The following is a 16,508-nucleotide window of genomic DNA, read 5'->3' as shown; positions in this document are numbered from 1 at the left end:
AAGAACCAACTTAAAACACTGTTACAACTGGTAAAACCTGAATGACTTAAATTGTTTGAACTTAAGTTTGTAAGTAATGTACAAACTTAAGTTCATACTACTTAATTAATTCCGGTTTTACCAATTATAACACTTTTTAAAGTTGATTCAACTATTCTTTTTTCAGTGTATCATTTTGAGGAAAAATTGTAGTATTGGGCGAAACTGGAACTTGGGGTTAAGTAAGTTAGTAATTTCCAAACTTGAGTTCAACAACTTAATTCATTCAGGTTTTACCAGTTATAACACTTTTTTAAGTCAGTTCAACTATTCTCTTTTTTCAGCGTATCACTGTGAGGAAAAAAATTGTAGTATTGGGAGAAACTGGAACTTGGGGTTGTTTGAACTTAAGTTTGTAAGTTCGTAATTTATAAGCTTGAGTTCATCTAATTTAATTAATTCAGGTTCTTTATTAAATTGGTTCAACTATTCTCTTTTTTCAGTGAGTCATTTGATGAAAAATTGTAGTGTTGGGTTAAACTGGAACTTGCGGTTAAGTTGTTTGAACTTACGTTTGTAAGTTAGTTGATCTAACTTACAAACTTGAGTTCATGCAACATAATTCATTCAGGTTTTACCAAATGTATCGCTTTTTTAATTTGGTTCAACTATTCTCTTTTTTCAGTGTATCACTGTGAGGAAAAATTGTAGTATTGGGTGAAACTGGAACTTGGGGTTAAATTGAACTTAAGTTTGCTAGTAATTTACAAACTTGAGTTCATACAACTTAATTCATTCAGGTTTTACCAGTTGTAACACTTTTTTAAGTTAGTTCAACTATTCTCTTTTTTCAGTGTATCACTGTGAGGAAAAAAATTGTAGTATTGGGAGAAACTAGAACTTGGGGTTAAGTTGTTTGAACTTAAGTTTGTAAGTTCCTAATTTATAAGCTTGAGTTCATATATTTTAATTCAATCAGGTTTTACCGGTTGTAACACTTTTTTTAAGTCAGTTCAACTATTCTCTTTTTTCAGTGTATCACTGTGAGGTAAAATTTGTAGTATTTTGCGAATCTGGAACTTGGGGTTAAGTTGTTTGAACTTAGGTTTGTAAGTTAGTAATTTACAAAACTGAGTTCATACAACTTAATTCATTCAGATTTTAGCAATTGTAGTGTTTTAAGTTGGTTCAACTATTCTCTTTTTCAGTGTATCATTGCGAGGAAAAATTGTAATATTGGGCAAAACTGGAACTTGTGGTCCATAAGTAATTCAAGAAGAACACCTGTTTTCTAGCCTCAGACTCATCGAGATATGTCAAATGTCAAAACACCATCTGGCCATTTTGAGAAAGACACTGTTTCATTGAGCCAAATTAAGGCTTTAGGTCCCCAAACAATTCAAGTTTGGTCCCTAGCCTCAGTAATTATTGGGTATGGTGGATGCGGCGATGCAATAACTCACGTTATATTTGTCATTAAAATAGTGAGACCCATAATTTCCACTGGAGGATTATAAAACTTCAAATCCAGTATGGAAGTCAGTTTCCTGTCTTCACTTGCTGACAGTTTTTCAGAAACTGTTTGTTGCCAGTATAAAGATCTGAGCAGCTAAAATAACAAAAAAAAAAATCCCCCCCCCCCCCCCCCCCCCCCCTTACTGTTGTGACTGCTGGAGAAAACAAAGATAGAAATGTCGAAAGGTTTTTTTTTTTTTTTTTATACCTGTCAGACAGCATGTGTGGGAGTGTGAGCGAGTGTGAAAAGCACTAAAATCGGGCACGAATACACAAAAACGCACAGACTCCATTGCTTCGCGCTATTACCTTGAGGACGGCCTCTCAGAAAGCTGTCTTGCAGTGTTTCGGAAAATAAAAGCAGAGCTCAGACTATGAGAGAGGAGGGTTAATTCACGTTGCCTTTAGCACTTAATCCTTTATGATTGCACACAGTGAGACGCAGTCCTACACTTGGAGCTGAAACAATAGAGCCACATTTCATCAAAGGGTGTTGGAAACATTTGCATTCGTGTCTTCTTGTGTCTCAGTATCTTCCCCCCGCAGTATTTGAATTTTCCCCATTCATTACGCATATTTGCTGAGTTTTCTGAGCTGCTGCTTCTTTGTGGAACAACAAATATTTGGCGCATTTTATGGATTTGAACGAGCATGGGCAATATTTGCAATAGTGATCAAACCTCATTCCACCGTTAAAACATGCCTCTGGCAAATCCATGGGCCTTAAGTGACTGTTAGCACTGTGTCTTCAAATTATGGTGGATTTCTTACCAAATGGGACGAATCGATGCACCCGGTCCAACTTGAATTGGGTTCGGCTTAACCGAATACCGATATCAATGCCGTTGACGTGTAAAAGGATGATGCTTCTTGGGGCAATATTGGCCTACTTTTTGGCTTATAAAAGCGCACTTTAAGAACAGTAAACATCAAGCATACAATTACTTTAGATCTGTGTCTTATTACATCCGCCAAGAACATAATAAAACCTTCTGCGTTTATTTATTTATTTATTTATTTGTCTGTCTGTTAGCAGGATTACGCTAAAACTACTACACAGATTTTGGTGAAATTTTCACAACAGATACACACAAGGCCATGGAAGAACCCATTAAATTTTGGAGGAGATCCGGATCCTGATTCTGGATCAAGTTACACTTTATATAGGCTTTGAAGGATTACTGTTAACAGGATTACGTCAAAACTACTGCACAGATTTTGACAGATACATATTAGTCCATGGAAGGCACCATTAAATTTCAGAGGTGATCTGGATCTGATCCAGATTCCAAATCAAGTTTCACTTTATATAGTCTTTGAAGGATTATGTCAAACTACTTCATGGATTCTCACCACATTTCCACCATGTATACATATTAGGCCATGGAAGACTCCAATGAATGTTGGAGATTATCTGGATCTGAATCCAGATTCTGGATAAAGATTTCACTTTATATACGCTTTGAAGGATTTCTCCAAAACTACTACATGGATTCTCACCAAATTTGCACCACAGATAGACATTAGGGCATGGAAGACCCCATTGAATTTTGGATGTGATCTGGATCTAGATCTAGATTCTGGATCAAGATTTCCCTTTGTTATAGGCTTTGAAGGATTACATCAAAACTAATTCACGGATTCTCACTAAATTGGCACCACAGATAGATATGAGAACATGGAAGACCCCACTGAATTTTGGAGGTGATCTGGATCCAGATTCAGATTCTGGATCAATATTTCCCTTTATATAGGCTTTGAAGGATTACGTCAAAACTACTTCATGGATTCTCACCAAATTTGCACCACAGATAGATAGTAGGACATGGAAGACTCCACTCAATTTTGGAGGTGATCCAGATCCCGATTGGTGGATGTCAGAAGTCTCTGATTGCTCTTGTTTTATAGTGCAAGTAACTGTGTTCCCCCCCCCCCCCAAAAAAACAGTCATTGTTGACATAATTAAGAGAATCTACCTCCAGAAACATGTTTTTCTGTCTTGCCTGTTTGCATAATTGCACTGCTGACAGACTCGTCGTGTGCGACAAGATTCACCGTTTTAGTTTTTCACTATTTAATTTTGCTAGACTGCAACTGTCATTCGTTATTGTTTTTTCACAGCACCTCTTTGAAAAAGCTGTCTTGCCTGTTTCCCCCCCACGGATATGCATTCTGCCCATCTTACTTTTCCTCAAACGCTGCCGATGCACAGGCACAGAATGTACTACAAAAACACAGATTTGCTTGGCTATTCTTAACCATCAGCCTCCTGCCGTTATCTCCTTGATTGGTCACGCCACCTTGTGTACTGTGCACCTCGTAATGTCGTCTTTAGCAGAGATTAGCACTGGTAATTAGCCATGATATCGCTAAAACTGGCATCTAATAAGGTGTGAGCTTTTTTGGCTTGAGGTATTCGCAAAAAGGAGAGGTATATTCTGAAAATAACATGCTTTCCCAGAGGGGAAAGCATGTTATTTTCAGAATATTTATTTATTTGTTGCTATTGTTAAAAATAAAATCGAATCTTTGAAATAGGTGGCCATGTTTGGGCCACCATGTTTGTGTGTTTTTTGGCAAAAATGTAGTATAATCTGCTTAGCCGTCTGTGCTTTGGTGAATAATTACCTGCAACAATGAATCAATGTGTTTCCATAAGCTTAGAATGAGCCCTTCATATCTACATGGAAGCGGGACCCCTCACAGAGGCCGCCATGTTGCACCGCCATGTTGAAACAGTAACCTAAAGGAACATAGTTACTCCATCTTTTTGCATTTTACACACCGGTGAGAAAACTGAGGAAAAATACAAGAAGGATCAGTGGTTACCCCCCTATAAAACTGGTTTTCGAACCGTCTTTTATTACTGTCAGATATTCATTCAAGACGCCAAAATCATGGAATATGAACTTTTTTATATTACTCAAAAGAATGAATACATTCTGAAAATGTTTGGAAATTAATTTAATTCAGTTGATTAATCATCAGTTAATTATTCTTTGTAGCTGTAGTCATCAGGATCAAAGAGCAAGATTAAAGTTCAAAGTCAGGATTTGTCCCTTGATTTGGGTTCAGGAACAAAAATTGAATGGTTATACTGAAACTGTTTCATTAATAATAAACCGATGTCAGTGATCACTTAACCTCCTTGGCAGAGAGAATAACAAAACCAGTCACCTATGTTGGCCCTGATGTGTATTTATGTATCCCGGGATTCATATCCCAGGATTCCCAGACCCCCCCCCCCCCCCCCCGAACTGGTCACCAATCCAAAGCAGGCTTCATCCACTTCAAATGTTGTTACCGATTTACCGCTGGGTGGATGGGGGCAATGTAGGTGAAGTGTCTTGTTCAAGAACAGAGATGGATGAGTGCGACTAGCAATCAAACCCAAGTCTGCGTATTAGTAACCCATCACCTTACCCTGCTGAACTACATATGTCATGTAGATTTCTCCTTCTAGGTCTGGAATTCGCTCAGGAAGGGCATCTTTCTCCAGGCAGCGTTGATGGACTGGGGCAGTGCAGTTGAAGGGTCTTGTCCCAGGATGGAGACAGGTAGCGTAACCACCTCAAAACCAGTTCTACAATGTTGGCAAGCTAATGCCTGATCCCACTGAGCAAAATACTTTGTATAAATGACCTCCTCGTATGACTGCAATTGCTTTCAGGAGGGCATCCGGTGTAAAACCTGTCCCAAACCAGTATGGGGACCCATACAAGATCTGATGTGGTGACCCCAAGTGAATGGGAGCAGCCGCAAGAAAACTAAGGTGATCTCTCAGTACATGATAGACTTCAAATATGACCTTACAAGAGATTGATTGCTGTTGCCTCGGTGATGCAGCTGAACTGGAAATGTCAAGGTCTTGACTGTGCAGCAGAAGTCTTCCATTTATGTGGTTTCAAGTCTGAAATTATGATTGGTGCGCCGTGGTTTTAAAGTGACGGTGGAATATGCTGGGGAAGAAGCTATGGAGCATCAATATATTTTTGGCCAAGCAGGAAGAGAGAGAAGACCGAAAGAGAGCGAGGGTGAAGAGGAGGGCAAGAGCATCCATCCAGGGCCTGGAATCAGTCGAACAAATCAATTTTTAATTTGGCCGTTAGGATGGCAAAGCTGGCGCACCAGCAGCACAACCACGGACTTAATTACAGAAAGCTGCCCCTGAGAAAGAGACGCAGAGATGGAAAAGATGGTAGACAGCAGCAGACAGGAGGCCTAGAAAGTGTGGAACGGGCGATAGCAAGGTCACAGTCTGGGAGAGAGGAGAGACAGATGGCAACATGGAGGTGAACAGAAAAATCTGTGGAGCAAGACCAGAGGAGGCTGACGAGCAGCAAGACCCAATTTCACCCCAACCACTTTCGACTGCGAGCAAATAAAGCACACGTACTGTAGATCACATGGGATATGATATGATCACAGCAGGCGAGTGGCTTTGAGCACACGCATGACCACACGTATACCGAAAATAAAAACTTCACAGGGCTTCAGTACCACCTTCGGTGCCTTTTTACCCATTTGCTGCTCTGCTGTACCGTTGGATTTCTCGAGCCTGGAGGGTGCAGCTCGAGCGTATCAAAGGCATTCATCCGCGGCGGTTGCATGAAAGCTTTGCACCGGACCAGTATGCCATCGCTAATCCAAGCCGGGACTCTCAACTAGTGCAGATTCAAACTTGCTGCTGCATACCCACAGCCATTTGGAGCCCTTAAGACTGATCTTGCAGAAACTGCAACTCTACCAGGTTTTACTCAGGTTCTCACCAGGGGGCGTTTTTTTGCTCACTTACTTTCTTTAAGTTCAAGTAACATTCATTAAAGCTTGACCACAGCTGAAAAGTTGAGCCCTTAGTGAAGGCACCACTTCTCTTTGGAATTGTCCAGGTTCAATACCACCCCGGCTGCAAAACTATTGGGCAGCGCAGCCTCATTTGAGGGCGGGCGCTAAAGGGCTAAAATATGACGCATATCATGTAATTTCTGAGTTTTTGGGCAAATGACATGCAAACAAAGTGAAAATGCAAAGAAAAAGTGGAAAGTGTACATGTGTTGTGGTTTGTTTATGACCCGGAGCTGAAATGTGTCGAGGCGGTGATTGCAGCCAAAAACAAAACCCTACACCATTTTCCCGTTAGAATTAACACTGTTTGTGGGAAGAGACTAATCCCGGATGGAGTGTGTGAGTGTCAGTACAAACCAATAGCACGACAGGGGTTTCAGCGGAAACCATTTTAAACTGGCACATTTTAAACCAGCAGGTCTGCTAGGTGACAACGAGTATGCTTTTAAGTTTGCCGAACAAGGCCGAATGGTTTTGTTGAAACTCCCACACTCCACCCAGGGATTCCCTGCCGTCTTCGTGCCGGCTGTCCCCATATGTGTTCATATCCCGCGATATCACATAGGGGTTCAAAGGAGACTGCGCTGCCCTGTTGATTCCCACCTCCTGAAAATTGCCATGTCATATGTGTGCACTGCCCTTGGCCTCCTGTGGTTCCTGGGGACCTTTGCCCGTTGGCACCTGTGTGCTTGACTATTGGTGTGGGAACACAGTAAATTTTACTGAGTAAAATTTGACTCTGCTGGGATAACATTTGATCTCAGTCTAAATAGAGTAAAAAATACTCTGTTGTAGAGTGAAATCAGCTCTACTGGTGTTGCCCCCCTCCCCCCTGCCTCATGCGTCACTTTGGAGCTCAGTCGCGCTGTGGACGGAGTCTCTTCACCCAAAGCGATCAAATGGAATAATGGGATTATTAACCCTCGGATGATAAAGGTAAAACCTCTTAAATCATTCTGAAGTCAGTTTTAAGCAGAAACGAGGCATTAATCCGCGACACTGTGAAATGACGGATGGTCAGTGAACACAACAGCTATCAGCTCATGTAGCCACTGCGCTCTGATCGCTTCCATACTCTCACCTGTGCCACTAGCTTATGGCAAGCTAAAAGTGGACGCCCTCGTTTTGGCTGAACAACTATCCAGTTTTTGGATATTCTGTGTTAGTACACGCCCGCGGCCGACGTGTTTGACGAATTTCTGCGCAAAAAGTACTTCCCAGACCTGTGATGACGATGCATTTTCATGGATTACAAAAACACGAGTATATTTGGCTCAAGAACTTGTGTATCTCGTATGTTTTTATGCCTAAATGATCGTAAGTCAATACTCACATTTATCCAGCAGCATCTTCTCATGTCAGCAAATTCACCGCTAGGTCAAGCAAAAGTAGTCCAGCTAGCAATCCCACAATGCTAAAATAGCAGAGATGTTGCTTCAACGAGAGCAGCACGCTAGCAGGGTGGATCACTTCCTTTGTCTTTTCTGATGAAATAATGCTGAATTTACGTGGAAATGATTGTTGTACAAAAGTTTCAGATATGTGTCTCTGAGATAGATGATGACTGGTCTGCAGTTTGAAGCAGAAACGAGGTGATAAACGGTGAACCGCGACCGATGACCCATGCGTAGTGAAGGCAGGGCGGACCGATTTTTAGGGGGGACCGTTCAGTCGTCGACACCGTCTAGTCAATGCAAGTGGTTTTACTCCAATAAGAGTTGATTTTACACTATGTTGAGTGTAATTAACCCTGTAATAGAGTATATTTAACTCTATTTAGACCGGTGTCGCAGACCGAACGGTCCCCCTAAAAATCAATCCCCCCTGATGATGCGGTTTACGGATTAAAACTGCGTTTCTGCAGTCATCATCAATCTCAGTGACAGATATGTGAAGCTTTTGTACAACAATCATTTCCACATAAATTCAGCATTATTTCATCATAAAAGGCGGCAGAAGCGGTCAGAGAACCGCGGCTAAGTGAGCTGCTAGCTTAGGCATTCACTGCGCGTCGGACATTTCAAAGTGTCACTGGATTTCGCCTCGTTTCTGCTTAAAACTGACTTTAGAATGATTTAAGAGGTTTTACTTTTATTATCCGATGGTTAATAATCACATTAATCCATCTGATCGCTTTGGGTGAAGAAAGTCCATCTCAGACGTGCTGCTACGGTCAAAACAACGCATGCGCAGATGCAAAAGGTGGACTGTTTTTTAGGGGAGGACCGTTCGGTCTGCGACACCGGGACCAAATGTTACCCCAACAGAGTAAATTTTACTCAGCAAAATTTCCTGTGAAGTTGCCTGAGCACAGAACATCATGGTTTTCTCAAGAGATATTTGCATTTTGAAGGCTTATTTTTGTTGTGGCAGAGGTGACATAGCCTGAGAAAACGCCCAAATAACTTGGACAAGCCAACCATTGCAAATCCAAGTACGCTGATAGGAATCATTGTTTAGAGGAGACTGAGTCACTCACTGTGATGTCCTCTGGACACAGTCACCATGACGTCTTGGCCCTTCCGAAGGGGTTCGCTCATTCAGTACCATCGAAATTCACGTCATTTCCTCTTTGCAGCATCTTCTCATGGGTAGCTCATTACTGTGAGATCACTTAATCTCATCGACAGTGCCTTAAATACTCTGCTTTCCAGCCATCTGCTCTCATTTTCCGTTTGAGCCACTCAGCTCACGTTGCTAGGCCGCTATATCACCTCGATCGCCCGCCATTGTCATTTAACGTCTCTTCTGTCCTCGGCATTCTGTCCGTCCCGCTGCCGTGAATCCAAGCTCGGCTTGATGAGGAGAGGGATAGTTAAATGCCTTGGGAAGTTTAAGACCCACGAGGGATCCTTCCGATAGCAACCCAAATAATGAAAATGTAATTCTGCAGGCATAATTAAGTGAGAGATAGGGTGATTACTGTGCGATCCATTAAAAGTGATAGCAAAAGTAATTACTTATTCAATCAGTGTGGATTTTATGAGAAAATACAACGGCACCATGTTGCGTCGCCTCAGTAAGAGTCATTACATTGACAAGAGAATAATACTTTAAGCTGTGATTGGTCCTCTTGACAGCTTGTTACGCTGGAAATTAAAAGCCTGGGTGGAAATAAGTCAGTTTTTTGTCAACTTTTTTATATATTTTTTTGCCATCTGTCTTCTATATGTGACAATGTACGAGTCTGCATATATATACGAGGGCTGTCAATAAAGTATAGGTCCTTTTAATTTTTTTCAAAAACTATATGGATTTCATTCATATGTTTTTAACGTCAGACATGCTTGAACCCTCGTGCGCATGCATGAGTTTTTCCACGCCTGTCGGTGACGTCATTCGCCTGTGAGCACTCCTTGTGGGAGGAGTCGTCCAGCCCCTCGTCGGAATTCCTTTGTCTGAGAAGTTGCTGAGAGACTGGCGCTTTGTTTGATCAAAATTTTTTCTAAACCTGTGAGACACATCGAAGTGGACACGGTTCGAAAAATTAAGATGGTTTTCGGTGAAAATTTTAACGACTGATGAGAGATTTTGAGGTGATACTGTCGCTTTGACTTCCCACGGAGCGAGACGTCGCGCAGCGCTCCCAGGCGCCGTCGTCAGCCTGTTTCAAGCTGAAAACCTCCACATTTCAGGCTCTATTGATCCAGGACGTCGTGAGAGAACAGAGAAGTTTCAGAAGAAGTCGGTTTCAGCATTTTATCTGGATATTCCACTGTTAAAGGAGATTTTTTTAATGAAAGACGTGCGGACGGGTCCGCGCGTCGGGACGCAGCCGGCGCGGTGCGGCGGCACAGGAAAAACACCTCCGTGTTGATAACCATAACAGTGGTTATCTGTTATATATATATATATATATATATATATATATATATACAGGTTGGGACGTAATCCAAGTACCATAATATTAAAGTAATGTAATTTGATTACTTTCAATTACTTCTGGATTACTCCAATATCAAATATGCTAATACAGACCAAAGAAACTAAATATAAATAGTCTTGACCACATAGTACAGTTTAAGCAAAAATAAAACTGTTTCTTTTACATGGCATGCTCTGTTTTACTTCACATTATGAATTAAGAGCACCACAATATTGTTTTAAACACACCCAGTATTCACCTGTTAAATTTTCAACAAAAAATGCCAAACAAATGAAGGATAATGAAAACTCAGGCGGTGTGCGGATGAATTTGTAATTAAAAATGGCTTACAGAACAATATACAAAACAAAAAAATAGTCTACTACTTGATCAGTAAACATAAAATGATCTTACTTTAGTCTTTCACATGGCATTCGCACCATGTTTAACATATCAGTCCACTGATTGAACTTTCAAAATAAGAACAAAAGCATAATGAAAACCATTAAGTAAATCCTGTCAGTAAGGAGGCGTGATCACCATTTTAATTCCGGGCAAGTTAGTGATTTGCGTGCATAGAAGTTCAAGAAACAGGTGGAATATGCCGGAAAGCTGCGCATGTTGGCAAAACCACAAATGGAGGAACAAGGGAAACAATATTTCCTTCCATCAGTAAGTGATTTTGGTTCTTCTTGTCACTTTGTCAGTGATATTTGGATGAAAAACAGCTGTATGTTTCCTGCCGTACCTGTGTTGCCCGATGACACGGACCATTAACTCTTCACTTATGTCTAGTTGATATTTTCCACTGCTAGACCAATGTCTAGTTAAAATACTTGTTGTTAGTGATTAAAATTGTTTGACAAGACGGGATTTTTTTTTAATTTGCACCTTAAAATAATGAGATTATAATGACCCGCACTGTGCCGCTCACAGTCACACCCACAGATAGAGATGTGTACCCACACCACTGACTTCATAAATGAAACTCGGTCAGTAAAGGATAATTGTGTAAAAATATAATATGTATATAAATGTATTGTAATGTTTCAGGAGCTGCGTTGAACAGCAGCTGCAGCAGGATGCCTCAGCTCAGCAGCTTGAACAGCGCAGATCCGTGTAACTTTCAACACTAATATTTGGGAATGTGTGTGTGTCAGACTAAGTTTAATACTTTCCTGACATAATTTAATGTAATTTAATTTTACTGGCTCGATATCCAGGTCAAAATGGCATTTTAACACGTATTTTGCGAGCATGTGTTCAGTCGCGAATCTGCATTAACATCCAGGTACTTCATCAATATTTTGCCCGGTTAGGAGACATCATGTCGCTGTCCATGAAGGGACGTTTTCGTTTCAAAGAAAAAAAATATATACAGATAATATCATAAAATGCATTAAAATTTTAATCCTACAAACTAATCCCCATTTTTACTAAATATACCTGTAATCTGAATACGTCTTTTTTTCTGTAACTGTAGCGGAATACAGTTTTTTTTGTATCCTAATTACATAACACCATTACATGTATTCCGTTACTCCCCAAGCCTATATATATATATATATATATATATATATATATATATATATATATATATATATATATATATATAGGCTATATAGTTATGACAAGCTAGATATTCAAGATGTCATCCAAAATGGTTATCAAAATATTTTTGTTCATTAAAATGCCTGAAAAAATATTCTAAGACAAGAACGTTAGGTCACAATAAATACATTTATGCCTTAGTAATTTCATGTAAAGGGAACTAAAGTCTGCGAGATGAGTCTGGTGGCATGTTTCACTGCATCAACGACACCATGGATCCACCTTGGGTCCTGCATGGAAACTAGTCATGCAGAATTTAATTTAACAATTCAAAATGGCTTCCAAGATGGCTGCCAAATGACCATTTCCCATTAATCTACATCACAACAACAAACAACACAATCAATAACAGAACGTCATATTTTGGTGGCCATTTTGGATGCCATCTTGAATATCTAGCTTGAGGCCCATTTTTGCTTTGGGGAAAAATCTTCAACAACACATGCACTCCCAACATCGCGACTTACATCCTTCAGACAGCCCATGAAGTTGTTGCTGACTGGCGATCCAGGCAGGTCGGCAGTGTTGGGACTTCCTCCGATGTAGAAGAAATCATCAGATCCCAACATGGTGTAATCTTCTTGGGTGTAACCAGTGGTGGTTAGTATACCATCCACTGAGATGGTGACCTGGTGTGGGCATTGCCCAAAAGAGAGATGTCGGAAAAAAAAGAGAAGACGACCAGTGACAGAATATAGAGAATGAGAGAGAAGAGAAATTTGAAGAATGAGGAAGAAAAACAAGGAAGAATTTGAATTAAACACTAGTAATAAGTGGGTAAATCTCCCAAACAGTATTGGTTGAACTGGTGTGTTCAATGACCGTCAGACAGAGGACTTTCACTCTAGAATGCAGTTGCTGAAGATAAAAGCAATCAAAGGATGATAAATTCAAAGTTTAAGTTGTTGAAAGAAAAATCCAGCTTTAGTTGATTAAATGGGTTTCAATTGGATTTTCCATCTACTGAAAAAAATAATAATAATAATAAAATGGATGTTTGAAGCTACTAGATACAGATTTAAAAGAGCAAAAAGGTTTTTTTTTTTCTCAGTAGCAACCAGAATAGACTTTAAAGCTAAATATTATACTTCAAAATTTAAATTTTGAAGTTTTTGGAACATAGACGCACCTCTTCTATTGCACAAGGTCTTTTTTCAAGAAACTGCCAGGAAAAAAAAGTGCTTTTCAATATTTAATTGCCTCAAGTCTTTTTGTGCAAGGTTACACTTTTTGTGCTCCATGTTTATCACTAACAGAGCAAAAGTGCCAGATGGAATCAAACATACAGCCGCGAGCTGACTGTATGAGTCAACGTAGATTGAAGTGCGGGAATAAGACTTTGCATCCTAATTGGACCTAAGAGCGATAAATGGTATGTTTTTCAAGCTCCACTCGTTACTTTTTCTCTGATAAATTACTCTTGTTTGTTAAGCTGAGACAGTTGGGTTTAGTCGTCGTGTGTTACTGTAACAAACGAATAACCCAATCAAAGACTCAAGACTGTGAGTTAAACTTGTTTCAACAGTAGTAACTTTATCTTAGGCGACTAATTTTATGCCACCTTGGTAATTCAGTGAATGGAAATTCATCATAAAACTTTGGGTATTTGGGTTTATTCCAGATGATCCCAGTTGTTTGCAATCAAAAACACCTATTTGATCCCTTCACAATTGGACTATTCCCATTCTGTCTGCTAGTGGTACCATGGCAATTCAAATATCCAAGCAGTGAATGCGTTTATTCCCATTTGAACACAGTTGTTTCCAAACAAATCTCCAGTTTTATCTGTTCTCATTTTGTCTACCTTCCAAATTTGGCATTTCCATTGTACCTACTTCCAATTTATTTAATCCAAGCCCCTTCATTATCATCATAAAAATAGACATAATGGAAATATAACAAATTCATAGCAGGTAGTTGAATGGAAAACTAGGGCTTGGGCTCCCAATATGTAGACCTGGACATGCAACCTGGCTGTGTCCATGAACAAGATGATTCATCTGCCCACCCAGCTGGAAATGGGTACCACTTGGGGAATTAACCTGCAGTGGACTGGCATCCCATCTAAGGGGAGTCATAAATGTTTATGGGCTTTGGCATATGGTGATAAGCACCAACACCAATGGGCCTCAGAGCCTACGCAGTCCCCCAACATGGGAGCACACCATATCTCTAATTTGGTCTATTCCCATTTTGCTTACCTTCTACATTTGTCATATTTTCATTTTGTCATCCAAAGGGACTTACCAGTACTTACTTTTATACAAAATGGGAATCAAACAAATGGAAGTACACCAAACAACAGCATCTTATTGTAAATTTCAATTGGGATCAACTAGGAATAAAACCAATTATTGTTTTATGACTAATTTCCATTCACTGTTTAGATATGTCTGTTGCTAAAGTAGCACAAGTAGACATATTGGGAATAGTCCAATTAGGAAGACATAAAATGGGTTTAGCTCAACTGGGAAATCATCTATTTGGATCAACTGATGTGCATGTGTCTCAAAGAATATTATATTAATATTATTATACTACATGTGGAGCAACAATTAAAAATGGCACCACATGGAAAAACATACATAACTTCGTTGAATATATTACAATATAATTGTTTTTGCTTCCACAATACCCGATTTTCATGGACTCCAAAACACTATAATTACCCATTTCGACCAGGCTTTGGTACCACAAAACATATCGCAGTCAATTGAGCATCTGTTTTTCTGCATAAATATTGCAGTCTACCAATCAATACCAGCCTGCAGGGAGCTTCATCCCATCTGTTTCACGAAACCCTTTCACACTCGGAATTATTGACTTGAAAAACTTGTTTTATCGAAAGTCAAACTTTGCATACAGTCATTGGAATAATATTTTACATACTTGACGCTGCAATGTGGCTCAAGAAAAACTTGAGCTGTGATTTTTTTAGATGCTATGCTAACAGCTTGAATTTAACATAAGACAGGTGCACGACCACAAAGAAATACGGTTGAATAATAATAATAAATAATAAAAAATACAAACAATCAGCAACTGCACTCAAAAGATTAGAGTCCCCAGCTGAGTGTTTGGACTATTTTTCAAAATTATTGTTGCTTTTTTTTGTTTGTTTTTTGGTCCGTACTTCCCTTCTGATTAGGGCAACTCATTTTTATGTCTGCTGTTGGTGAGGACAAAAAGAATCGTATTGACCACATGGAACTGGTGTAAAGACTTCAGTCACCTTTGGAGATCACGAATGGGGTTTTTATTGGCGCCACCTCAATGATCCAATAATGGTGTATAGCACAGGATGACGGGGACAAGGGGACATAAGATTCTATGGCTTTGGCCACAGTTTTTGATAAACTGACACAACCTCTAGTGTAAGATCCCAATGTATGATCAGTAAATCTGTCAAGACTTTCAACGAGTAGAGAAATGTCAGAGTTGAAATAAGTTAAATAAATTAAGGTAGTCAGCATCTGAGACTTTGAGTTGATTCAACTCAAGGGCATTCATTGGATCAACATATTTTACCAAGTTTACTCAGAGCAATATGTCAAGTTTTACCAACTAAATATAGCATTCGAGACAAATTCCCAATCTCAAGTTCAATGTAGTTGAAATTAGAAAGTTGTGCAAAAATGATCTTTGAAGGTTGTAGTCCTTTCTTTACACTACTCTGATCTAATTTTTATCTGTCCAAGACTGTGAGCAAATTGGATTCCAATGTCTTACTTAAAGATACTTTAAAATACACCAGTACTTGAGGTTTGATCTGCCAACCTTTTCCTCAACCATTCTCAATGTTGTCAAAGAGTATATCCTTTTTTAACACAAATTATTTGAGTTTGATTCATATTATTTAATAAATTATCAAAATTATTCACTTTATAACTATGATGTAGTATATTTGGATATTAAAATATTTTTGGGAATGGAGCATACCACTGTTCATACCAAACACTGCCTCAAGGAAAAAAAAGCGTTGTCCAAACTTTAAAAAAAAAGTGATTCAATTGGTAATAATCAAATGAAATAGGTTGAAACCAAATGGACATAACAACTAGTACTTCCACCAACTTCTCACATTCTTTTGGACAAAGTGTTACTCAAGCAATTTAATTTGACAATTAACCTATTTAGTAATACAAATTTGTTAATTTATAAATGCTTGATACTTTTGATTCACCAACTGAATCAATGTGAGTTAATTAAATAAGTAGTATTTATGCCAACTTCATTTGGAAAAACAATTAATTTGAGTGTTACAACTTGAAACAATTTCATTAGATAAGTAATTTTATGCTAACTTATGAAGTTCATTTGGACAAACTTAACCAACTGAAACAGTATAATTAGGTAATTTATTAAGTAGTATTTGGGCCAACTTGCTCAGTTGGACAAAATTAATTTGTGACAAAGCAATTTAATTAGGCAATTAACTAATTAAACAGTGTTTATGCCAACTTAAGTTATTTGGGATCAATCTAATTCATTAGAGAGTCAGCAGCTGAAGCTATTTCATTAAGCAATTCACTAATTAAGTAGTATTTACACCAACTCGTTTAGTTCATTTGGACAAAATTCATTTGAGCAGTTTAATTAGGTTTTCAATTTTTCTTTAATTATTAGTTTGTTTAATACTAATCTCCTATTGCGTCATAAAGACGGGGTATATACGGCACTGTTGATTTTTAAA

General features: G+C 39.0%; 1 protein-coding gene across 1 annotated transcript in view; it reads right to left on the bottom strand.

Moving 5' to 3' along the window:
• LOC117505418 (neurexin-2-like) overlaps positions 1-16,508 on the bottom strand; it is a gene marked incomplete at its 5' end in the record, with an annotated part of 131,807 nt that overhangs the window by 87,361 nt on the left and 27,938 nt on the right. Inside the window, one exon of the mRNA XM_034165063.1 lies at positions 12,283-12,444. Coding sequence (XP_034020954.1) covers positions 12,283-12,444 — 162 coding nt within the window. The remainder of the gene's footprint in view (positions 1-12,282; positions 12,445-16,508) is intronic.

Source organism: Thalassophryne amazonica, chromosome 23, assembly GCF_902500255.1.
Source record: "Thalassophryne amazonica chromosome 23, fThaAma1.1, whole genome shotgun sequence".
NCBI lineage: Eukaryota > Metazoa > Chordata > Actinopteri > Batrachoidiformes > Batrachoididae > Thalassophryne > Thalassophryne amazonica.
The sequence above is the reverse complement of the archived record's forward strand: the minus strand, read 5'-3'. Positions and strand labels throughout refer to the sequence as shown.